The sequence below is a fragment of the Diplodia corticola genome (genome assembly GCF_001883845.1).
Source record: "Diplodia corticola strain CBS 112549 chromosome Unknown scaffold93, whole genome shotgun sequence".
NCBI classification, from domain to species: domain Eukaryota; kingdom Fungi; phylum Ascomycota; class Dothideomycetes; order Botryosphaeriales; family Botryosphaeriaceae; genus Diplodia; species Diplodia corticola.
This window is the reverse complement of record NW_017971572.1, coordinates 11,782-36,366: the sequence shown is the minus strand read 5'-3', so window position 1 is coordinate 36,366 and position 24,585 is coordinate 11,782. Positions and strand designations below refer to the sequence as shown.

The following is a 24,585-nucleotide window of genomic DNA, read 5'->3' as shown; positions in this document are numbered from 1 at the left end:
TGCTTGACGCTTCCGTTCCTCTGGAGACGTGACACCTACAAACTGCATCGGATTCGCGGAACACGAGGCCTGCGAAATGCGGATGCGCGGATGTGCGGATGCGGCACAGACATAGGTTGTACCCTGTATACGACGCGCATTTATACCCCTGCTGTTAAACATTGGGTCGGCAATCCTAGCTGCCGGCCGACTGCGCCAATGACGTTACCTCCCAAAAAGTCCGCGGGGGAAGAGCTACAAAACCTGCGGCTCTACTCACTCACTTGCCTGCCCGCTTACATCTGTCTCGCTCGGCGAAGCAACCATGACAGCCAAGTACTTTGCCCTCGCTCTCCTCGCAGCCGGCCTCTGCGCTGAAGCTGCTGTTATCGAGCTCCGCCAGCCTGCTGCCACGTCCTCGTCGCCTACCAGCGTCCCCGACTACTTTCAAACGACACTACACCAATATGAAGGTAGATACATCTGCAATGCCGAAGAGCGAGGCCAGTTGACTTACTCCTCAAGGCCCTACTGCTACCGGCGAGGCTCCCTTCCTCGGCGCCACCAACGCTGCTCCATTCTCAGGTGTCTCTTACATCGCACCTCAACCGCTTGAGACACAGCAGCCTATCCCTGGAAACACGGCGAAGAAGAACATTTTCCAGCTCATGGGGCACCTGACCCCCTACACTCCTAATCCGGACGGCTTCGGCATTGACGAGTATCCTCTCCCGTCCGGCACAAACATTACCCAGCTGCACATGCTGCACAGGCATGGAGAGAGGTATCCCACTTCAACCGACGGCTCAATCACCCTAGCCGAGAAGCTTGTCAATGCGTCGGGTACCTTCAATGCGACCGGCGACCTGGCCTTCCTGAATGGCTGGACCAACAAGCTGGGTGCTGAGATCTTGGTTCCCGTTGGGAAACAGCAGTAAGTTTAGAATTCCGTTCATTTTGTGGAAAATCGGCTGAATTTCCGAAGCTTGTTCGACTCTGGTACTACCCACTATTACAACTACGGCCACTTGTACCCCAACAACGGTAGCAAGATCATCGCCCGTTCCACGACTCAGAACCGCATGGTTGAATCTGCCGAGTACTTTTTGTCGGGATTCTTTGGCCTGGGATGGACCCAAAATGCTACATTGGAGTTGATCATCGAGGAACAGAATTTCAACAACACTCTTGCTGGCTATTACCAATGCAACAACTCCAATGCCGCCGTCAACAAAGGTGGCACAAACGGTACAGGACATAGTCTACGCGCTTTCGATATTCTTGTTGCTGACCAACAATAGCATCAACCGAGTGGGCCGCCATTTACCTTGCCAACGCCACCGAAAGAATTCAAGACAACATCGACGGTCTCGACTGGACCATCTCAGATTCATGTAAGCACATTCATCTCAACGGGAACTCAAAACTAACGACACCCCACCAGACTACGCCCAGGCCCTCTGCTCCTACGAGACCGTCGCCCTCGGTTTCTCGCACTTCTGCAGCCTCTTCACCTACGACGAATGGCTCGGCTTCGAATACAGCATCGACCTCCAATTCGCCGGCGGCTACGGCTACCAATCCCCCACCGGCCGCGCCGTCGGCATCGGCTACGTCTCCGAGATCCTCGCGCGGCTCAACCACCACCTCATCGACACCCCGACCGCCCAGGTCAACGTCACCCTCGATAACAGTACCACAACCTTCCCCCTCGACCAACCCCTCAATCTCGACTTCAGCCACGACACGAACATCATGTCCATCCTCACCGCTTTCGGCCTGAAGCAGTTCGCCGGGTTCATGCCGGCGGATGGGTACAAGGCGGATCGCGAGCTGATCGTCTCGCACATGGAGCCGTTCGCCGCGAGGTTGGACATCGAGGTCATTCAGGCCCCGCATCCTGTCCTGCCCGAGCGTGGCGGTTCCGATGCGTACAACAGCACCGGCGGCCCTACCAAGTATATCCACTTCGTCCTGAACCAGCGCACCGTCCCGTTGCATGCGAGTTTTGCCGAGTGCGAGCGGAGAGACGATGGGTGGTGCGAGCTGGAGACGTTTATGGAGGTGCAAAAGACGAAGCTGGCGGAGGCGGAGTATGAGTGGAGTTGTTGGGGGGATTATCCACCGGTGCCGTATGGGACGGTGACGGATGGCGTGCCGGTTGCGAAGCCGAGTGAGGAGAGAGAGCTGCTTTGAGGGGCAAGTCGTCGGGTGCTGGCTGCGTGTGTGTGTGTGTGCGCATGTGCTAAACGGAGGGTTACCAACCGCCAAGGCAAGCAAGATACATCTTTTAGTGAATCTATGCAACTCACGTTACATTTTGAAACAGTTCATTCTTGCGCCGCTTTGCCGTTTATCCATATCCCCATTCCCTTATAGTACAAAAGAGGACTTCCGAGCTTTTTTTTTTGTCTTCCCTTAGAACGCAGTCCATCCATTATCCGCAGCAATAATGGCGCCGTTGATGCCCTCGGCATTGTCACTCGCCAAATGCACAATCGTCCTGGCCAACTTATCCACATCCACGTGCCCGGGCAAGATGGTCTGCAAGCTCGCCGCCACCTGCTGGCCCTCCTCGTTGAAGTCGGCGGGCACGCTGGTCACGAGGTTCGTGTCCATGGTGCCGGGCAGCACCGCGTTGCAGCGGATGCCGCGCTTCGCATACGCCGCCGCCGTGTTCTTGGTCAGGCCGACGAGCCCGTGCTTCGCCGCCGTGTACGCCGCGCCTTTGGTAAACAGCATGTGAGCTCTCGTCTCGGGATCGACGTTCTGGTACAGGGCCTGCGCGCCGGCGGGGCCGACGCCGCCGACCGCGGCAGCCAGGACGGGGGCGACGGACGACATACCTGCGGCGGCGCCGCGCGCGGCGGCCGCGGCGCCCACGTTGACGATGCTGCACCCCCGCTGCGCCTTGGCGTCGCGGGCGAGGAAGTGGCGCACCGCGTGCTTGCTCATCAGCGCGGGGCCGGTGAGGTTGACGGCGAGCACGCGCGCCCACAGGTCGGCGTCGACGCTGTCGACCGGGTCGTAGCCGTCCATGATGCCGGCGCAGTTGACGAGCACGTCCAGCCGCCCGAAGCGGCGGATGCAGTGCTCCACCGCGGCGGCGGCGCCCGTCTCGTTGGAGACGTCCGTGACGGCGGTCGAGAGCTTGTCGAGCGGGCCCACGTGCCAGAGCTTTTCGAAGTCGTTTTCCGTCTCCTTGACGCGCTCTTCGTTGACGTCGCAGATGACGACTTTGGCTTTGTTGTCCGAGCACGCTTTGACGATGGCGCGGCCCAGGCCGCCGGCGCCGCCGGTGACGAGGACGACTTTGTCTTGGAGGAGGGTGGGCATGGTTGCGGTGGGGTGGGTGGGTGGTGGTGGTGGGAGAGAGGAAGGTAGGTAGGTAGAACGGGTAGGTACGAGGGATTGGAAGTGTGGAGGTGAATGGCGAGGGAAGAAGGGGAGGGAAAGAGGGAACAGGAAGACTCGGAGCTTGGGGTTTTTATGAGAAAGGGACCGTCTCAAGCTCAAGCTCCGAGCTCCTCCTGAGCCCACCACCTGCTCTGCGGCTGAGGCGCCGCCGCCGTCGTGGCAGTGTGAGAGCGGGTTGACGTTTCTTGCCAGCTGGAAGCTCATGCGGGTCTCTGCGGGGGAACTTCAAAGGCGGTCTGTCCGCGCAGCCTCCTGGGCCAATGGGCGGCTGCGGCCTGGGCAAGAGCGGTCAGTGTCTGGGTTGTGCGGGACCCACCCGTGCCCTAGCATCCCGCTCGGCCCGACCCAAAACGCCCTTCGTGGCCTCTATTCTGGCGTCGTGGACGGGTTCCAGAATCTTGCTGCTTTCCGAGATGCCGCGCTGGTGCCGTGGGCGCGAGCTGCTGCTGTGGCGGTGTTTCCGTGTCTGCTGTCGTTCGGGTGGATATGGCGCGGGCGTGGTGTTCTGCAGCTCGGGCCAGCCGTCGCTCGGTTACCGACCGGGGACACTGCTCCTCGACATCACGAGAAACAGCATGTGCGTCTTGACAGCTGTGTTTCTTTTTAATTTATTTAATCTTTTGAAATGTAACTTTCGCGATACATCTTAAGTCACCTGTTCAGCCGAGCTCCACCCAGCCAGCTCCGAGCCTCGGGTATCATATCCAGCTTCCAGGCATCCCAGCCAAAGCACGCGTCCGCCAGAGATACTGGAAACGAAGAAAATGGCCCTCCCAGCTCGATCCAACCCGCTGGATTATATTCGAGTCCACCGAAGACGGGGTGGAGAGCGGATGTGCAATGCCACTGGCCGCATATCTTATTCCCGACGATCCCCGGAGCATCTTCTGCGGATATTTATCCGCGGGCAATGAAAAGCGAAGACGGAATGAAGATCCCGATGCTCTCGTCCTTCCAGCCACGTGGTGGAATGAGGATTGGCGGAAGTGACGGGAGGATCCCGAGGGAAAAGGGATGTGATGTCCGTTTGCCCTGCATGAGTTTTGCGGGAGTGGCCGTTTAGGCGAGTGGAGGCTATTTGGACATCTGTTGGTGTTCAGAATACTAAGGATGAGATTTAAAAGACGCCTTTCACTGCGGAGGAATATGTCGACATAACTCAGCTCGCAAATTGGTACATTCCTGGCTTCGTGCACGCTATTCCATGTAACTGTTGAGAATCAGCCAACTTGGTAACCCGTCACTGTTGCCCGCTATGTCAATCGTAATCGTACAGTGTATTTCGTATTTATTTTGAGCCTTTCTCCATGCATCGCTCAACAGTAGTCGGCTCACGGTAAGTCGCTTATCCGCGGCTGGGTAAGTCTACCGTCTTAGGGTGAGCCCACAGATGAGCTGGCTACTGCTGCAGAATATATATAGCCGCGTCGGAGAATACTAAATGCTTTGATTTCGTCTACAATTTAGAGTGAGGAGAAGGTGTGCATTGAATTTCTTGCACTCTCGGTGAATATACAAGCCCCCAATTTGTTGATAGCCGTGACGATCTCAAGGGGTTTCCTGGGTCTGATGGGCTGAACCCCCGTACAATTCCGGACTCGGTTGTTTGGCAAGATCAAGTGGCGGTCAGTAAGTTGCTTGGTATTACGAGTACGGGACATGATGGCAACGCACTGTTTTATTATGACGAAGGTCCTCATTTTCCTCCAGAAGCTGGCAAGGAAGCCGAACTCAATTGGCAAATAGCCACCCTACACGTCATGGATATCGAGACGATAGACAATATCTCGTGTGGAACTAGTCTGGGTCAAATTTTCTCGATAGATAGGTTGAGTGTGAGGCTCGGTTCGGTACTTACCTACTCTGGTAGATCTCCATCAGTTGTCCCTCGGGGATTCCTTGCTTTCTTCTATTCATAACGCTGAAGTCATTCCACTTTTCCGGAACCGCAAGCGCATTGTTTCAAATCGGGATCATATTGAATCATCATATCATACTTCAAATAACTGCATCCCCCCTCTCGTCCATCCAAACAACAAATCAGCCACTACAACATGAGATCTCACTTTGGCCCCCCATCACTCTCACCACTCTACCTTTCCTCCCCGGCGTCCTCCACCCTCGCTTCCCCACTCTCCTCGCTCCTCGCCACCCGCAACTCCTTGAACGGAATCCTAAACACCACCGGACTGATCACCACCATGACCGTCGCCGCCCCCAGGAAACCCGCCGTGACACCCCACCCCATCCGATAATCCGGCGCGTCCCTATCCGGCCAGATCCTGCTACCATACACGCTCGACAGATTGCCACACGCATTCACCAACGCGAGGACGATGGCCCTCTTCTCGGGCGGGGCGTTGATCGTGTTTGAGATCCACGCGAGGGCCAGCGGCAGGGCGGTCCAGATGCCGGCGGCGACGAAGCACGTCATGACGTAGCGCACGACGTGGTGGGTGACGGCGGCGCAGACGACGGCGCAGGCGCAGCCGAGGGCGAGGAAAGCGGCGACGAAGGGGGCGCGGGCGCCGTTGGCGCCGCCGCTGCGGCGCTGCACGCGGTCGGCGGCGACGGCGGCGCAGTTGGCGACGAGCGCGGCGACGACGTAGATGGGGACCGTCATGTACTGGGCGGTGACGCCGTCGTAGCCGAGCGTCTTGGTCAGGGTCGGGATGAAGTACGAGATGGTGCCGGAGCCGACGTTGAGCATGAGCAGGACGAGAAAGTACCACGTGCGGTAGTCGACGACGGCGGCGGTGAAGGCTTGCATGTGGGTGAGCTTCGCGCCTGCGGTGCTGGTCTCGGCTTCGCGCGAGCGCGTGTCGGCGATGAGGCGGACGGTGGCGAGCTGCTTCTCCTCGAGGCTGAGGGCGGGCGACGTGGCCGGGTAGTCGAGCAGGATGAACATGGCGCAGAAGGCGACGCCGACGGTGCAGACGCCCTCGACGATGAAGAGCCAGCGCCAGCCCGAGATGCCGTGGGCGTTGTGCAGGCCGTCGGTGATGCCGCCGGAGATGAGACCTCCGACGGCGCCGGAGAGGGTGGCGGCCGTGTAGAAGATGGTGAAGCGCTTGCCTGGTTGACGGTTAGAGGACTGGTGGTCGATGGGATGCTGGGGAGGAGTTACCAAGCTCGCCGCTGGTATACCAACAGCTCAGCAGGTATAAGACACCAGGAAAGAAGCCCGACTCGATGCATCCGACAACGAAGCGGAAGGCAAGCATGGCTCCGTAGGTCTGGGCAGCGGACATGGCGGCGCTCAGGGCGCCCCAGACAATCATGATGCCGGGCAGAAACAGCGAGGGCCGCGACCGACTGAGGATCATGTTGGAGGGAACCTCGCAAAGGAGGTAGCCGAAGAAGAAGATGGACAAGACCCAAGCGTACTTCTGGTCATCGAGGTTCAGGTCGTCTTCCATGCCGGCGATCTTGGCATTTCCCTGGCATGTTGTCAGGGTGGAGAGTGGGAGAAGGTGAACGGGGTGGGAGCTCACGATATTGGTGCGATCGACGTAGTTGAGAATGTACATGATCCAAAGAATAGGCATCAAGCGCAAGTCGATCTTGCGCAAGAGCTTCTTCTCCTCAGCGGAGCCGGGCACATAGTTGCGCAGAGCCTCCTCGAGCTCCTCGTCGACATGGCCCGGCTTCACGGGGTCGGGCATCTCGAGCTGTTCGGCGTGCAGGTTCTCGGCTTTGTCCACGCTCGCACGGACCGACGCCGTGTCGGATCGGCCCATGTTGAAGACTGCACGATAGAATGACTACCTAGGGCGGCGAAGCTGAGGTGCACAGACGGCGGGGAGGGCGAAGGGGACGAAAGTGAGGAGGCATCGGACGCGGCGGGAGCAGAGCAGATCTATATGCATGGCAGCAATCAATGGGTGTTCTCCACCCATCGAGGTAACCTCAACGCTCCAACATTGAGCTTAGCTGGGTTGAGCCAGGACTCCGAGTGCCCCACGGGGAAGGTCGGGCGGTGATTGGAGACCGCGAGTACCGGTTGTGGGAGCCGCTGTGGATCCGCGGTGTTCAGCAGCTGGAGGATGTCACCCCACGGGCGCAAAAGGTGGGTGTTCGTCCGTGTATGCTGTCACGGTGGGGCGGTTGATGCGGCTCTGGGTGGCCGGGAGAAGGCCAAAGGCCGATTGCGGCAACCGGGCAGCCTGTGCTTCTCGACCAGTCGGTGTCTGGCGGGCCGGCGGGCCAATGGCGACGAGATGGAATTGCCGACGGGCGGGCGGTGGCCCATTGCAGCACGGAAGGCGGCGGCAGGGTGTGCAACAACATCTGGCGGTCTGCAGCAGTGTCGCAGCATGCTGATAGCGGGCGGGCGGGCGGGCGGAGAAGCGAGGTGTGGGTGGAGGCAGGGCAGAATAGCGAGACGAGTGTGTGTCGGCATCCCCGCGCCCCAGCGATTTCCCCGTGCTTTCCCCGTGGGCAGGCCGAGTGGCCGGAGATAGCGGTGGGTCTGACCAGCTGCGCGAAACAAGGCCGTCCGCTGTGGAGAATCAGCAAGTCTCTGAGGCGAACGTGACCGCGATGACGAGCTGGCGAAGGCAGCGAGGGCGGCAGTCAAAAGGCGGGCGCTCGCGCTGTAGCTGGTGGTGTTGGGCGTGCGCGAGGCTGGCTGCGCGAAGCTTCCTGATCGAAGCTTATCCGCGCGCCGCAGCTTGCCACAGCAGCCTGCCACAGCCTGCCGCACCCGGCCCCCAGAATGGCAGTTGTTCTTCGCCTGTTCTTCGCCTGTTCTCCCGCCCTTCTGCGCATGCGCGTTGTCGACCGCGATTTCCGCTGCTGCCTCCACGCCTCTGCTTGTTGGTCCAGATTCTGGCGTCGATCTCGTGCATGAGGCCGGTCCCGCGAGCGACGGCCAGGGTGCGCGGGAATCGTTAACCACGCTCGCGCGCTGGCGGCAGTGCCGGGCGGGCAGCGTGGCCGGCCGGCCGCCGGCACGAGCAGGCCGACAGCCTGAAGCGATGACAGCACCAGCACCCCGCATCCGACGTGTCGCCAGGGTCTCTGTGCCGGCTCGTCTGGCTCGTCTGACCTGCTCTGCTGTGAGAGCGGCCGAGCCAATGCCGAGCATCAAATCACAACCCTCATCCGCTGCGCTCATCGCTGGCGCACCATGACAAGCTGAAACCGCCACGTCCAGCGTCTGCAGCCACCGCGCATCAGCAGGCCAGGCACGGCACGGAACGCCCAGGGCAGCACGCATGCGGAATGCCGTTCCATTAGCTGAGCACGTCAGCATGGGATGCTGCAAAGGACACGGCACGGCGCACACTCGGGGCCTCATCATCATTGATGATCCGGCCAATCCCAAACCCTGCCCTGCTTTCTCCCGTTTTTCTAGAACAAAGTACCGTGCGGCCCATACCCGAACCACATCCGCTGCAGAATCTGACTTTAACCTTTGCCACGAGCTGATGGCAATCCGCGTGGCTTTCCCTTACCGATCCGGCTGATTGCTTGCCTTAGTCCTGCAGACCATGCCGTCGTCCACTTCCGCCTAAACTCTTCGTCCGTCTTTCCAGAACCCGTCTATCGCTAATGACAGATAATCGTGCGCAAGCGCCAGCCGCCAAAATCTGCGCCAATCTCTACCTAGTGAGAGCCACACAACTACTTCCCTCCGCACTGATACCACTGGAATCCACGCGTCCTTTCGGCCGACCCCATTGTCAGCCCTACGTTTGTATGTACCATGCTGATATGACACACACTGCAGCACACACTTTCCCCTCTTTTCCCTCCCGCATGTCCTTGTGACACACAGAGTGACGATGATCAAACCAGGGGACACGCTCAACACGGCCAACGGTGCTGCACCGAAGCTTCTAGCGCCCCAAGAAAAGTGCAAGCAAAAAAAAAAAAGAAACCAAAAGCCAATACGGAAGAGGGAGCTGAGGCGCTGCGCCTTGCTGCTCCCGCCAGTCCACAACCAGCCGGCCCAGCCAGCCATTTCTGCAGCTGTTTAGTATTGCCGCCGCAAACCCAATCTCACCCAGCATTCTCTTCGTGGCTTTCACAATATTTCCCCGTTTCCCCTTCTCTCCGACGTCAGATACGCCGCACTGGCGCAGGAACGAGCCACCCGTGACGTCTGAGGCATGCTCGCGCACCGTGGCGTTTACCTTTTTTCTGCTTTGCGATAGTCGACTAGACAACGATAACGGGTCCACTTCTTCCCTCTCGTCCTCCTCCCTCCCTAGGCCAAGCGCTTTTCTTAGCTTGAGGGAAGGGGAACGAAAGCTTGGGCCGCCGCGGCCGGGGCTAAAACTACGTAGTGATTAGTCGATATCTTACCTCCATCTCGAAGCGTTGTTGGCATCGATCTCCGTTCTTCCTAAGTTCCCACTACTACTCTGTCTAATCTCCCCTGTCACATCAATCTCACAATCGTATCGTCAGATCCATCTTACATCCGCGTACACTACCTCGTTTAGCGCGACCTCCTCGAGTCCAGTTCCCTGTTTTTATTCTTGGACTACGCTTTTGCTATATTCGTCACGAGGCCAAGGCTCGAGCGGGACGGGATTAAACGGGCCCGCCGCACGCCAGAAAAGGAACTACGATCTTGCTAAATCGCGCCAAGGGCACGAACGGCTCGTTCCATCACGCGAAAGCGGGGGGTGGAAAAGATAGAGGATCGTCGAAAGTGGAGAAGGGGTTTATCAGGGAGGGGGGAAGCTAGAAGGCGGCTAGAAGCAAGATGGAAAAAGAAAACGACAAACGGCGGTTCCTTCCTCCCCTCTCACACGCTGTGATAGGTGGTGATGCGTAGGAGCGGCTGTCTGAGATAACAGGTTTTAGTAAAGCGTCCTGCGCAGTCGTCCGTCCGTCAGATCCTACGGCGGGCGTGTGGCGCGCGCCTCGAAGGCTTGACTTGCCCATCTACCCTTGCTGCAAGGGCCTGGTTCTAGTCTGTTCATCGAGATGAGATAGCGAAATCATCGATGATTCAAAGAGAGACACGAAACCGGTGTTGGTTTCGTTTCGTTGCTTTTCTTCCTCCTTTTTTCCAACGAAAAAAGCACGTCAGGTTTGTATGACGATGATTTCCTTTGAACCAAAAACAGACGCGGCTGATGATGCCGAGACCCTCGGTAGTAGTAGTTCATTATTGTGCATTTCCAGGTTATTATTTACTACTTGCTGCCAAGGCAGCAACACATCAAGGGACGGACGGGCGGCGGCCACAACGATAGACCAACGGGGACCGGTTCGCATCCCATGCGTTGTCCCTCTGGCGTGGCTGCGTGGGCGCTGTGCCCCCAGGCTGAATGATTACGCGCGCAGGGGGGTTACGTGTTGAGATGTACATGTATACGTACCTACCTATCCATAGTGGCGGACGAGGAGGAAAGGTAGACAATAGGTATCATTTGACATATCCAAAAAGCACTCAGAAAGCACCAACCGTGCGAGGAGCTCCCCTTGGACCTTGATGGTCTTCCACCAAAAGAAAATCGGGGCCCTTTCTTCAGTCGCACCTCTCACTGTCTGTCACTACGTACCTCAGTGGCACATGTCCATGCAACGTCGTCCACGCCTTTTTCCCACTAACGAACAGACGTGCATTGGGGCGCCTTGACCGGCGGACGGCGGCAGCGCCGTGGCGGGCGTTGTGGGTGGGGCGAAGAAAATGGCACCACCCCCGGAGGTGTGTGTGCACGTGGATAGCGCCTCCAGATGCGAATGCAGGGGTGGGCGCGGGGGGGAGGGAGCAAGGGGCAGAATAGATTGTGTATGTAGGTAGATGCCACCACATCATGCATGAAGCGAAGCGCCGCGGACGGTTATGAGCCAGCCAGGGTTGGCGACATCTTTATTTTTTTTATTTTCCCGAGCCGATGATGATCCGCGGCAAGGAAGGAAGGAAGAAGGAAGGAAGGAAGGAAAAACACAGCCACACGACGAGAGATAACGTGTTCTCTGACGCGCAGCATGGGAGGGGAGAATTTAGCTTCTAGCACATGGCAAAGACAGGCATTGTTGATGCAGGCGAGGTATCTCCCTCGTAGCGCCTATCTTCGCCTCTTCTGGCGTGGGGGCAAATACGCGAGCTAAACGCTGCGACGTCGGAGGGGCCTCAGCGGGTCGCGACGGGTGAAGGGGAGGGAGGGGGAAGGGAAGGCGCGGGAGAAAGCGGGGGATTCCTTTGGATGGGGGCGGGAAGGAAGGGAAGAATGGAAGGAGGGAGAAGAGGGGTAGGTAGTAGACTACCTACACAAGCTAGCGGCAGCGTGGGTGGGGAAGGAAGGACAGCGGACCCTAAGGGACGAAGAAGGTTTGACGGCGGCTAACCACCACGCGACGAGAGACGAGCCCACGAACCTGGACGTCAGCTGCAGTTATCCATGTCTCACTCAGTGTTGCTACAGACGCGAGCCACCACGCTTCGACTCGAGATCCAAAAATGCGGTGTGCAAATCTGCAAGATGCATGTCAAACTGGCAAATCTTCCTGGACTGCAGAAATGCCATGGGCTGTGGCAATCAACCCCGGTCTGCGGCGCAGGGCAGCTCTCATTCCAGAAAGCGGCTTTCGGCCTCACCCAATCACACCGCTGCGGCACACGCGCGTCGATCATCAGAAAACCGCTAATTTGCTAATGCGAAATACCGTTCCCGCTCTCTATATGCAGATCTTGTGTTTCTCTCCAATCCCAACCCTTACCGAGCCGATACGTCATCCCCAAAGTGAACATGAGTCGTGATTCCCAGCCTAAGTGGAAAAAGAAACATCGAAGAAACATCGTAGCAACGCCGAAGGAAGAACACCCCGCCCGGTCGCCCCCGGGCCCATGCACATGCAACTTTTCATCGTGATAGCCGTCGTGATCCTCGTGGCCCCCTCCGAACAACGCCAGCAAAGCAATGCATCCAAACAACGCCGCCCAAATATGCCATCTACTAAACGCGGCTCCCCTAGTCTTCCACCCAGGCCGGCTGGTTCGGGTTGTCTGCAAGCCAGCTGCTGACCGGTGTGCCTGTCGCACTCACCGCCGACGTTACGCTCGCCGCGCACCTGGCCTGCTGCACCGGCGTTGCGACTGCGCTGCGCACGCTGCCATCATCCGTAGTCCAGCTTGGGATGCCCGCCAGATACGTGGCGTTGGAACTGCTCATCGGCCAGCTGGTCGCAGGGTTGCTGACTGGTGGCATGCGCGGCGTCGAATTGAAGCTCTCGCTCGATGGGGGGCTGTTCAATGGCCAGCCAACCACGGGGAGAGAAGAAGCAACGGCGTCAAACACGCCCGCCGGGAGGTACTGCTCGTCAGGTCCGAACCAGTCGAGGCTGCTGCCCGCCCACGACATTGGAATCTCCGATGGGTGAGATGAGGGCGGCGGCCAGACCATGGTTGCGTCGACGGGCGACATCGCCTGCGGAGTGTTGATGCTGCCGTTGCTGATGGTAGTGTTGATTGAGGGGTTGCGCTTGGCGTGAGCGTGCATGACGCGCGCTTCGCGATCCCTGAACTTCTTGAGCATGTGAGCAAGCCCACGGGCAGTGTGCGTAGAGACGTGGCGATCGCCCGCCTTAGCGTCACTAAGGAGCTTGATGACGCGCTGCACGAGGTCGACAATCAAACCAAAGTTGGTGTTCAGCTGTGCTGACCGCCAGTTGCTGTGCACCTTCATGAGGAACACGGTCGAGAAGGTGATGGTGGTAGAAAGGTACAGCGGAACACCGACAATGGCTTTGCGGATGTCCGGCTCGTCCAGCACGAAGCTGAGGCACGTCGTGGCATTCTCGACCGCCATGTTGATGAACTCGCGGCGAGGATCCGTGAGGCTGAGGGTAGAGACACCACGAAGGCAGATGGCATTGAGCTGCAGCTTGGCGAAGCTCAGGTGGAGCGTGCAGCCTTTGGCAGGGTATGTATCGATATACGGGTTGGGGGCTGCCGAAGCTGTTAGCTTGGTTTTAGCGAGTCGTGCGAACCAGACTTACCCAGACGCGATTCCCAGGTGTTCTTCCACTCGTCGAGACTGGCGTTAAAAGACCTGATGGCTGGAAGATCGTCCATGGTGATTGGCCTGTCGCTGTCATGGCCGAACTTGTTGAAGACCCTGCTAAGGATCTTGAAGACGCCCACCTGAGACTGGAGGCGGAGATCGGCGTTGGTGACGGTCGGAAGGGAAAGGAATCTCTCGTGATCAGAGACCGACTCGTCTTCATGGATGACCGGCGGCCTGTTGTAGGCCAAGGAGAAGTGGTGGTCGCACACGTAGAGCAGGTACCACAGGCGAGCACGCTCAATGGCATCCATAGAGCCCATGATGGCCTTGGAGTAGGCAGTATGCAGGTGCATCTCCGTGGCCATGCGCACGGCGTGGCCAGAGAGCTTCCAGCTCACCTCGGAAAGATAGAAAGCGCCAATGCAGAGGGCGCGGACATCGTCCAGAGAGTGGTGCCTCTCGAACATGGACTCGGAGACGAGGGCGAGGAACTCGTTGTAGCAGACGTCGAGGATCTGATCGGCATCGGGGACATGCAGAGCAGTGACGGAGAGGATGGCGGTGAGGAGGAGCGGAGAAGACTCCCTGACGGACTGCAGGTTGTCGTGGACCATGGCGACGCCGCCCCAGATGTACTGGTTCAGCGAGGCATTGAAGCGGGCGAAGAACTCCTCGGCCTGGGCTTCGGAGATCTTGCCCTGGGCAATGATGTCGGTGGCGGTATGGTTGCGTCTTGAGCCGTCGAGGCGCTCAGAATTGCTGCTGCGGAGGTTCTTGAGCTTGGTGACCTCGAAAAGCGAGGCCATGGGGCCGGATGTCATGGCGCCCTCGTCGGGCTCCTCTTTGCCTGGCGGTTCGGGTGAGTTGTCTCTGGTCATGGCCATGCCGGGGACGCTGCGGGTCCGGGGTGATTGGTACTCTGAGTGGGGAGGGGTGGGGCCAGAAGAGGGCTGGCTGTTGGCGGCGTTGGTCTGGGGAGTCACCTTGGCCAGGGCGGGCGAGGCAGAGTCGTTCCTGGACTGGGAGCTGGACAGGGACTCGAGGCTGGGCAGGTTGTTGCGGTGGAGCAGGTCGGAGACGGCGTGCTGGAGCTGCTCGTACTTGATCTCCATGGACCTCTTCCATCTGGGGAGCGATGGTTAGCGCATTGGTGCGGGGGCGGGTCCGCTGGGGGGGGGTGGGCGTACTCGTTCTCGTCATCGAGCAGCGTCTGCAAGCTCTTGTTGATGACGCACTTGAGGCCGAGGCGGCGGCAGCGCGCACACGGGTTGCTGCCGCCATTGCTGCCCTCGGCGATGTCGCACTTGACCTTGCGGCTCTGGCACTCCTTGCCTGCAGGGGCGTCTCAGCATGCGAGGGTCAGAGGGGGGGCGGCGGCGCACTTACAGGCTCGGATCTTGCGCGAGATCTTGGGCGTGTGGTCGGGCGTCGAGGCGGAGAGGGGTTGCGACTGCGGCGGGTGCGGCGCATGGGGCCGCTCCTGCGGGTGCGGCGACGAGCCGGCGGGCAGGTCGGTCATTTGGGTGAAGCTGCGCTTCATGATAGAGGCACGGCCCACGATGGAGGGCGAAGTCGTGCGTGACGGGGAAGGCTCCGCGCGGTGGTGCTACGGGCGAGGCCCCACAGGCGCGTCGGGACGAGTCACGTTGGCGCGGTGGTTTGGCTGGTGGAGGAGAGAGCGAGGTGCTGAGCGTTGGGCGCAGGTTGCGTTCAGCGTGCAAACATGTGGGGATGGTGGAGAAGGCAGCAGAAGGAGGGAGGCGAGCGCTCGGCGCTTCTTTAATATCAAGGTCAGAGGCGCGAGATGCCTTCGCGGTGGTCGTCGTTAGTTTGGAGGACTCCCTGCGCTTGCGTCTTCCAAGCACGCGGCCGAAAGGGACGCCGAGCGCGCCACACCGCCTGCCAGCCAGCGACAGGGACCGCACGCGACGGCGACACCACCCGCGCCAGGTTCACGCAGCCGCACATCTCGACCCAGACTCCCCCAGCCCCCGGCCCATACCCTGCTGCCCTGCCTCAGCCGCGCCTCAGCTCGGTGCTGCGCGAGCTGATGCCGCTGCAGGCGAAGGAGCCGCCACGCCCGCATCCTCGCCCACGCCTCGCGTCGAGGCTCTGCGCTGCACCCCCATTCGGTCCGTTTGCGCACCACCGCAGAGGCTCTCTATATTGTCTCCAATTGCGTGTGCGTGGCTCCAACCCCACGTGCCCCGCCGGCTGCTCTCTCCCAGATCCTGCGCGCAGCCAGCACCCGCCCAGCACCCGCCCAGCGCCAGAACCGCCGTGCGCCATCTCCGTCAACCCATTTCCGCCGCCGAGCGCCCGGCTAGCCCAAGCGCCCGCCGCGACGAGAACCCTGAAACAAGCTGCCCCAGAAGCTCGCCGGCCGGCACTGATCTCCGGAACCCTGCCGCGACAGGGTGCCCACGCGCGCACCTCTGGCGACGATCGCCAACCGCTGCTGCAGCCTGCAACCACGGTTCTGGGCAAACGTTTCCCTTGTCGATTTGGCTTTCTAGAAGCATGTGAAGTGCCCCTTGGCTGCGCTGCCACACGTGGTGGCGACGGCACCAGGACCGAAGAGCGCAAGCACGCATGCATACCGTGGCGCACGGCACACGTGGAGGGAGTGGTGCGAGATCTCGCCGATGTAGACCCGCCAATCTGTGGTGTTGAACCACCCCTCCATCAGCAGCGGCCACGGCACCATCGCGGGCTGGCCGTCATTCCCCATCTGCCGCGTGTGCGCCGGACCAGGGGAAACGGCGCCAGACGCACAATTTTCACAATTCGCCTCCTCGTGGCCTGCATACGAGCCGCACGCTGGCCGCACGCTGGCCGCACGCTGACGCCCACTCCAGGGGACTGAGCAACGGCGACCCCGTCCGTGGGCGCGTGGCACCCCAGACGCCAACAAACGCGAACTTTAATTCTCCTTAGTTATGCATACGTTGTGGCAACGACACCGAACTTTCTTCCGGAAGCCCTTGCCGCCATTGGAAATCCACGCGGTAGGGCTGGCACATCGACGAGAAGCGAGCCCGCGCGGGAAGCGCAGACAATGATCCCCGCCGAAACTCGGTTTGAACCGACGCCCCTGCAGTCGATCTGCCACTCACCGGCATGTCCGCGTCGGAGACACGCCCGCTGCCCGTGGGCTCCTGGCCACCTCGACTAACACACCTCGGACACCGTATGGGCCTGTCTCGGGCTGAATCAGCGCAAAGGGACTGCTGCTCCGCGGAAGTGGCGGACAACGAGCCAAACGAGCTGACCCTCAGCACACGAGGCAAGCTGAGACACAAAAATACCGCACCGTGCTCCGCCGCTCTTCGTGCGTTACTGGTGGAAAGCATCTCGTGGCTGATGACGTTGGCCGCTGCCGGAGAAATTGCACTCTACGGTCCCCATCGAGATGCGACTCGTTGCCTAAAACGGGCGTGATTCGCACAGACCCGCAGCTACGTGCGATGACAGCCCCTGCTGCAAGACTGACGCCGCAGTGAACAAAATATTGCTGGTCCTGAATATTCCTCCGCTCCCGTAGTATAAGCGGCCGTTGGAAGACTCCACTATGGAGACCAGCACGGCCGTCAATGCTTGCTCTGTGCGTTCCTCTACAGGCGCCTCTCCCGCCGCCCTGCCCTTCGGCCGAAAAAAATCTCGTCGCATTTTTCTGACACCCTCCGAAGCACTACTCATGGACAACCAGGAGTGGGAAAGCGCGCAGGATCTCTTCTTCCGTGGCCGGTTACGTACCGACTGTCCGGTGTACCTTTGTACTCCTCGGTGCGGCCCGTGGTTGGCTGAAGCACTGACTCGTTGTCTGTGAGAAAACACTTGGCGCGCCGTTTGCTCGCGGCGGGGGCGGGATAGGCGTGATCAGACGATCGACACGCCTTCCATTCGTTCAAAGACGGGATGACATCTGTGGCCCATCGGGCGTTATAGCCAGCCACTCGTGGGTGAGGAAGCGGCAAAAGACGTCACCGGCGGACCCATCGGTGGACAGTGGATTTTTTCTTGGTCCGACGAGTATTAGAACCCCCAGGCACCCGCCCGCGAGTCGTGGGCGACATTCGAATTTTCAACGATCTCACAACATCTCCTGATAGGCACTACTGCCTCCATACCGAACGGATCACGACGCCTGAATCGATCGGAGACGTTATCCGACGGTTGAGTTCCGTTTGCCTAAGATTTCGGGGTGGAAATGCAGCTTATTGACTCGAGCGCGTGCAGGATCCGACACCAATGTGTCAAAATCCCCTGAGGTGTGAATAGGGTTTAACTCCGGAAATGCCGCCTGTCAGCTGCGAAGCGATTTGGTCTCGTTGCGATTCACGATCTCATTGCGTCACGACGCATCCATTGTTGGTCCGGGAACTCCTTTTTGGGGAAGGGTCCCGGAACCACACCGGTCACCGATCTCCCGGCTTGCCGCATGGGTCTCGTTTTGGCGAGCCGGCTTGCCTCGACTGCGAACGGCGTCTCGAATTGCCCGGTGCGGAAGGGTAGTGTGACTTGCGGCACCCAGTCACGACGTCGCGATGCCATCGCACTCCCGTCTCGATGAAGGCAGCAGTCTCCATGCCGACTGGCTTCGGCCTGCGCAGCAGCTCAGACTAGGTTGGATTAAAGGACTTGCCGCTACATCATGGACCCCGGCGGCGAACTTCATGAGTCGCAACACCGAACTGTCGCTACACACTTTCCCATTCGGCACACTTGCACGCTCTCCGATCAAGATTGTCGAAGGATGCGTCCCTGCCGCCTCGGCCCTAGTTCCCGTGAAGCGATGCACTACACCGTGGACAGGCTCGCTAACTGGTACGCTGCCGCGCGGTTGCGGAGCTACCTACGGCGCGCTTACGAGTCATATCCGCACACTGGGGTTGTTTTCGCTTGAGAGATGGATCACCTATTATTTGGATATCATGCAGCTATGCGAAGCACACCTTCTATCTGGAGTCCTGGAATGCTGTTCGACTCGTGTCACAAGAAAGTTTGTGATATTCGCCCCACGCCATTTCGGCACAGCTTCCTGCAATAATATCGGTCCAAACTCGACGATTACTTATCGACTCAGGGATCCATGGATTCCCTTGACACCGGAAGGAATGGACAAGCCATGACGCGCGCTTCCGATCGGTCTCACATGCCGCACAAGGCAGCCCTGGCATTACGGATCGCTGGCACCCAACCACCCGTATTACGACAAGGTTGTGAGACTGGAACATCAGAACCTGTGGGGCTCGGCAGCTTGTCCCATTGCGTGTCCGCTGCAGATCTTCGTATGCACACTGACATGTGCGGAGAAGCAGACCCTGAAATAGCCGGTGAACATGGCATCAGGCAGTCCAGGCTTGCATCATAATCGACAACAATCTCCTGACTGTAGTGCTTCAGCGCTGGCGGCGGCAGCTAACGGAGCGTACCGGAGTCCCCTCTCGTTACGCTTCAAAATCAACAAGAGTCAGGACATCCCGCACCCGCACCCCCACCTTCTGAGTCGTGATGTCGCTACGTCATTCCCAGTTTTCAACCTTTTTCACCAGCCACCCCAGAGGGGTACGGTCTCGACTCGAGGCCTCTGAAAAATAGCGATCGTCTTCTACCTCGAGTCGACTTGAGAAAGAACTAAAATGCCTCCCACTTGAGTCAACTGAGCGACAGGATCGTCCTTTCTTCTCCTCCTGAAGACGACGATTGGTAAGTTGACACGCGGAAACGCGTCATTCACGCGACTCAGAAGTGAGCTGAGGCAAACGTCACAGCTCTGTCCCATACTTTTGATAATGCACAGTTGTTGATGTAATTGTAAGAGATGATGTAGGTGGCGGATGAGTTGGCGTTGGACTTTCTCGGCAGAAAATGGGATTCCTATTCGCCGTGCGAAGATCACGACAAGACGATTCTTTTGCAACAGAGCGTAGCAAAGAAGGTGCGCAAGAATCTGCGAAAAATTCCATGGGTATGGAGACGACGATAAAGGCAATAACGGCGCGTGAGGTCAACATTTCGACAGATTTGACCAGTCTCTTCTGGCAGCGCAAGTAATATTGCACAACATCTGGCGAGACTCGCAGCGCGACAATCGATTGTCAAGGAAGGGCATTGCTAACATCTATTCACCATTGCGTTCGTTTAGAAATTCCGTGCGAACTCTACAATCGCTTTGTTATGGGGTATAGTTTGATCTATCAATCTTATCATTAAACAACTCTACCGTCGCATCAACTCAACGGAGGTCATGCATCACATTCCAGTGCTTAGCCGAAATGATAAAACTAGTGAACGAGAGGAGTCGTCTTCATCGTAAGACGTGTCCTTGCTTCGCTCTATAGTGTTTCCAGCCAGCGAAAGACAAAAATGCTGGTCAAAGACAGCACCGGGAAAGCGAATGGCATCTTTATGTTATTCTGCTTCTCCGCTAAGCTATGGAAAGAAGAAAGACTGCACAATAAACTTACAACAACCAACGCTCTAAAGTTATGCGCATATTCCTTCTACGCACAATTGCAACAAAAGAGGTCATCTCTCATCAACCACCTTATGCAAGCCGCAACGGCAGCCGGTTCCAACAGCGGGGCACCACAGCGCTAATCCGCACCGGACTTTTCTCTCCGCGCGTGAGGCGCTGAAGCATATCGTGAGGAGGAATCATCAGCCTCGTACCACATGTTGAGAGATGATGAGAGACCAGAATCCTCTTTGTCCATCATATCACGCAAGGCGCCCAGCACTAAGATCCACAACCAGCACCACAAAAGCTCCACAATGTTCTAGCCTCTACCATGATCAGCACCCGTTTCTACCCCTCTTTTGCGTTCTCTTCAGACCCAGGCGGGCGCGGGAACGGAGGCATGGGTGAACCCGTGACATCTGTTCTTCTCTCAGGTTCTTGATCCATCTCTTTCTGCCGTCCCTTGCTGCGTTCTGGACCGGTCAGGCCGGCCAGCCCGCTTTCGCCCGCGCCGCCCCCCGTCATCCGTTCGGGCCGTTCGGTTAGCACCAGGGGCCGCGGGTTCGTTCTAGACTTTGGCGGCCCGGATCGGCCGATGCAGAAACGGGACAGCGCGGCGTCGGGGAGGGGGAGGGGGGGAGAAAAAAAAAATTGGGCCCACAGCAAATCCTGGCGGAGGCGGTTGTTTGTGGGTGGAGAGGGAGGGGAGCGGGAGGAGAGTTTAGCCGTTGGTAGCTCGGCTTGAGAGAGGGGAGATGAAAGTCGAGACCGGAGCTGAGGCGTCAACCGCACGCTGTCGTGACCGCACTACCTATGTAGTGTGCGGGGGATGTGCGATGTGGGCGGTGGGCTAGTGGGTGCGGGCGTTGGTCTGGCGCCGTTGTTGTTGTTGTCACTGTCGCCGTTGGATTGGTGTTTGGTGAGGTTTTTTTGGTTGTGGTGTTGCGGGGATGTGGAAACCCTGTCGATTTCTTTCTTCTTTTCCCGGTTCTCGGTTTTTTTTTTTTTTTTTTAGAACGGGCTCGCACGCGCATTACTTTCTCTTTAAAGGCTTGGATAAGGCCGTCAGCTATAGAATGATTTGTCAGCACTAGGAGAAGCTCGACTCGCACGCTTTCCTGCCACGAAGCATGGGATCAGAAGGCAAGACGTTCGAGTCTGACAAGCGTGGAGTTGTCCTGTATTCGATCTTCTTGAGTAAGAAGGCTAAGAGACATGATGCAATGGACTCCCTTGCTTTCTACCGCGCTCTACTTTTACCTCTTGGCTGCCGCATAGCCGTGACTCCTATAGTGCTTTCACATTACACCCTATATGCGCAGACCAGGCTTGCGGTGAGGTGCACGGGAAGAACAGTGCTTACAGCGCTGTCACTCATGAAGGCCAAGTGGCCATTGACACCGCTATTTTCCAACACGAGTTGTTGTGTTTCACCGATGCTGCTGCGTACAGATGGCCGGATTCGCAGGCAGCTGGCCCGAGGCTTCGGCAGTAGATGATGCTATGCATTTTGCGTCGGGATGGATGAAAGCCAATGAGGTATCGCAGAAAGCGTCGCACCGAGTCTCAGAGCGTGCGAATCTGGTGGCGGCGGTGTAGATCAGCTTCAGATAGATGAGGAGGCCGCCATTGTGTGCGATGTTGCTGCAGTGCGGGTGCGCGGGTCCGGCAGCGGATGGCTGCAGCTGCTGGCTCATTCTCGTCGAGTGCAAGTCGAGTGACGGCTGGGTGCGGGAGAGTTGCCAGTGGGCGGGAGGTATTTCAAGCTCAGTGGGTGGCTCGCGGCCGGCACTTGTTGGGCTGCGCCGGCAGATAATGTGGGGAAGGTTTGGCGCAGCGTCTCAGCGTCTGGGGAAATGGGAAATTGGACCTGGCAATGACCTCGGCCACCACGGCTATTGCGCTCGACTGCCGTGCTGGACCCTCGACTAGCTGCGAACTGCCGATCTCCTTAAGTCTTCGCAGCCGGCACCTTCTCCAGTCCTCGCCCGCTCCTCCCCGAAGACGAGGAAACCAACGTCGCCTCGATTCGCTGAAGCGTTGCACAAGGATGGCCGCCGCCGCCGCCCTAGGTACGTAGCTTGACCTGCAAAACATCCCAACCCAAACACGCTGACCGACTGCCCAGCTCCCATCGCCGCCGCCGCCGTGGCCGGCACCTCGGCTGCCGCCCTGTACCTCGACGCCAAGTTCCACCTGTCCAAGGACTTGAGCAACAATCGAGCCGTCAGTCGCGAAGTCGCCGAGTTTCAGAGGAAAGGTGAGTCGCCGCCATGAGCACGAGCGCGCCGGAGCCCAACTTCCACCCATCCTTCGCGCGTCAATTGTCACCGCCGAAGCTCAGCCTACCCCCTCCGACACCCCCAGTCTCCTCCGCATCCACAAGCCAAGCGCCCGGCGCGAGCAAGAACCCGGGCTAACGCCAGCGCCTCTTCGATTCGCAGCCAGGACAAACCGCAACTCGCTCTGGTACAACTTCGAGGCGCAGGTGGAGCGGCTGCCCGCGTCGCAGCCCTGCCTGTGGTCGCGCGACGGCGGCACCCACACCTGGCGCGACGCCCACGCCCACGCCTGCCGCTACGCCGGCTTCCTGCTCGACGCCGGCGTGCAGCCCGGCACCCTCGTCGCCTTCTACCTGCAGAACAGCGCCGACTTCGTCTTCGCCGTGCTCGGCTCGTGGCAGGCCGGCTCCGCCCCCGCCCTCATCAACTACAACCTCGGCGGCCAGGGGCTGCTGCACTGCCTGCGCGTCAGCGGCGCCAACGTCATCTTGGTCGACGCGGATGAAGGGTGCCGGCAGCGTATCGAGGAGGTGCGGGCCGAGATCGAGGGCGAGCTGGGCATGAGGATCGTGCAGGTGGATGAGGAGACCAAGGCGGGCATCGCGACGAGGGAGCCGAAGAGGTTGGAGGATGCGGTGAGGGAGGGCGTCAAGCCGACGGATCCCATGTGCTTGATGTACACGAGGTGCGTAGGTTCTTTTTTATACCGATGCGCTCTGGCTTTTTCATCCGGAGCTGGGTGCCTGATTGGGAAAAGGCCGGGGCCCCGCCATTTTGTCCTTTCTCTTTACCGTCCTCCATCTCCGGTCTCGTGATGTTCGGCCGATGCTCTGGGGAAATATATGGGGCGAAGCTAACTCTTCTAGTGGATCGACTGGCCTGCCCAAAGCATGTCCGTTCCATGTCGGCCGCGCGTGGGCCATCACAAACACCCGTATCGCAGCTTGTGGCCTCAAGACCGGTCCCAATGGCGACAGATGGTACAACTGTATGCCGCTGTACCACGGCACTGGCTACACGGTAGCTGTGTCCTGCCTCACCACGGGCGTCACCCTCTGCATCGGCAAGAAATTCTCCACCTCGAACTTCTGGAAAGATGTCAGAGACAGCGATGCCACCGCTTTTGTCTACGTCGGTGAGACGGCGAGATACCTCCTCGCTGCTCCTCCTTCCCCACTCGACAAGCAGCATCGCGTCAAACTCATGTTCGGCAACGGCCTGCGTCCCGATGTGTGGAAGAAGTTTGGCGAGCGCTTCGGTGTTGAGACTGTCGCCGAGTTTTTCAATAGCACAGAAGGCACTTTTGGTCTGATGAACATTTCCAGAGGTAGGTCAAATCGCACTTGAAGAACCTACGTCAGCAGGTTTCTCTGCTGTCGAGCGTGTTCAGTCTCGGGCGCTGACTGTTCAGTAGGAGAGTACACACAGGGCGCTGTTGGACACCACGGTGCCATCACCCGATGGCAGACACGCAATGTTTACATCCCTGTAGAGATAGACCACGAGACGGGGGATATGTACAGAGATCCCAAGACCGGTTTCGCGAAACGGAAAACCCTCGAAGAGGGCGGTGAGATTCTCGTCCAGGTGGAATCAGAAGCCGCCTTTGTCGGGTAAGCACTCGATTTCCTCCCATCGCACGGCACATCCTACCCGACAACAGCAAGCTTACCCACTTCCAGCTACTGGCGCAACCCGGAAGCAACGAGCAAGAAGTTCGCCCGCGACGTCTTCCGCAAAGGCGACCTCTTCTACCGCACGGGCGACGCCCTCCGCCGCACGTCCGACGGCCGCTGGTACTTCATGGACCGCCTCGGCGACACGTTCCGCTGGAAGTCCGAAAACGTCTCCACGGCCGAGGTCGCCGAAGCCCTCGGCCGCTACCCGGGCGTCCTCGAAGCCATCGTCTACGGCGTCGACGTGCCCGGCCACGACGGCCGCGCCGGCTGCGCCGCCCTCCACCTCCCGCCCGACGCGCGGTCGTCGCCGGCTTTCCGCGTGGAGCTCTTGGCGTTTGCGAGGAAGTCGCTGCCCAAGTATGCCGTGCCCGTGTTTCTGCGCGTCACGGCGAATATGCAGCCGATGCATAACAACAAGCAGAATAAGACGCCGCTGAAAAACGAGGGCATTGATGTCAGAAAGATTGCCGAGGGGGAGATGAGTGGAGATAAGATCCTTTGGCTGCCGGAGGCGTTGAATATCAAGGACAGAGGGAATGGGTATGTCGAGTTCACCGAGGCGGATCTGGAGGGGCTCAAAAAGGTGGCTGCCTCGCATGACGCTGGTCACCAGGAGACGGCACGGTTGTAGAGGCTTTTCGTGGCTTGGAGGTGGTGTGTGTAGATGTGTGCGTTGACAATTCTCTGTTGATGTCTCATTCTTCATTTGGCTAATGGCGTTGGAGGAGTGAGGGGAGATTTTTGCACTGGCAATCCATGAGATGTGTAGAGCTAGAGATTACGCAGTTACGCCG

General features: G+C 58.9%; 5 protein-coding genes across 5 annotated transcripts; 2 read left to right on the top strand and 3 right to left on the bottom strand.

The window, feature by feature from the left end:
• Positions 1 to 304: 304 nt before the first annotated feature.
• BKCO1_9300011 (3-phytase a precursor) lies at positions 305 to 2,175 on the top strand (the record flags this gene model as incomplete). Its single annotated transcript, XM_020279957.1, has 5 exons — positions 305 to 452; positions 505 to 913; positions 965 to 1,227; positions 1,281 to 1,373; positions 1,424 to 2,175. 5 exons carry the CDS (start codon positions 305 to 307, stop codon positions 2,173 to 2,175), a joined length of 1,665 nt encoding a protein of 554 aa, XP_020125356.1.
• Positions 2,176 to 2,397: 222 nt separating this feature from the next.
• BKCO1_9300010 (short chain dehydrogenase) lies at positions 2,398 to 3,315 on the bottom strand (the record flags this gene model as incomplete). The annotated part of the gene is made up of 1 exon (XM_020279956.1): positions 2,398 to 3,315. One exon carries the CDS (start codon positions 3,313 to 3,315, stop codon positions 2,398 to 2,400), a length of 918 nt encoding a protein of 305 aa, XP_020125355.1.
• Positions 3,316 to 5,488: 2,173 nt separating this feature from the next.
• On the bottom strand, positions 5,489 to 7,136 carry BKCO1_930009 (major facilitator superfamily transporter; the record flags this gene model as incomplete). The annotated part of the gene is made up of 3 exons (XM_020279977.1): positions 5,489 to 6,471; positions 6,524 to 6,836; positions 6,891 to 7,136. The coding sequence occupies 3 exons, from the start codon at positions 7,134 to 7,136 to the stop codon at positions 5,489 to 5,491; spliced, it is 1,542 nt and encodes a 513-aa protein (XP_020125371.1).
• A 5,196-nt stretch (positions 7,137 to 12,332) lies between these two features.
• Positions 12,333 to 14,907, bottom strand: BKCO1_930008 (fungal specific transcription; the record flags this gene model as incomplete). The annotated part of the gene is made up of 4 exons (XM_020279976.1): positions 12,333 to 13,309; positions 13,360 to 14,492; positions 14,555 to 14,699; positions 14,754 to 14,907. 4 exons carry the CDS (start codon positions 14,905 to 14,907, stop codon positions 12,333 to 12,335), a joined length of 2,409 nt encoding a protein of 802 aa, XP_020125370.1.
• Positions 14,908 to 21,880: 6,973 nt separating this feature from the next.
• On the top strand, positions 21,881 to 24,422 carry BKCO1_930007 (very-long-chain acyl-synthetase family protein; the record flags this gene model as incomplete). The annotated part of the gene is made up of 6 exons (XM_020279975.1): positions 21,881 to 21,902; positions 21,959 to 22,090; positions 22,170 to 22,797; positions 22,979 to 23,439; positions 23,527 to 23,725; positions 23,795 to 24,422. 6 exons carry the CDS (start codon positions 21,881 to 21,883, stop codon positions 24,420 to 24,422), a joined length of 2,070 nt encoding a protein of 689 aa, XP_020125364.1.
• Positions 24,423 to 24,585: the final 163 nt, after the last annotated feature.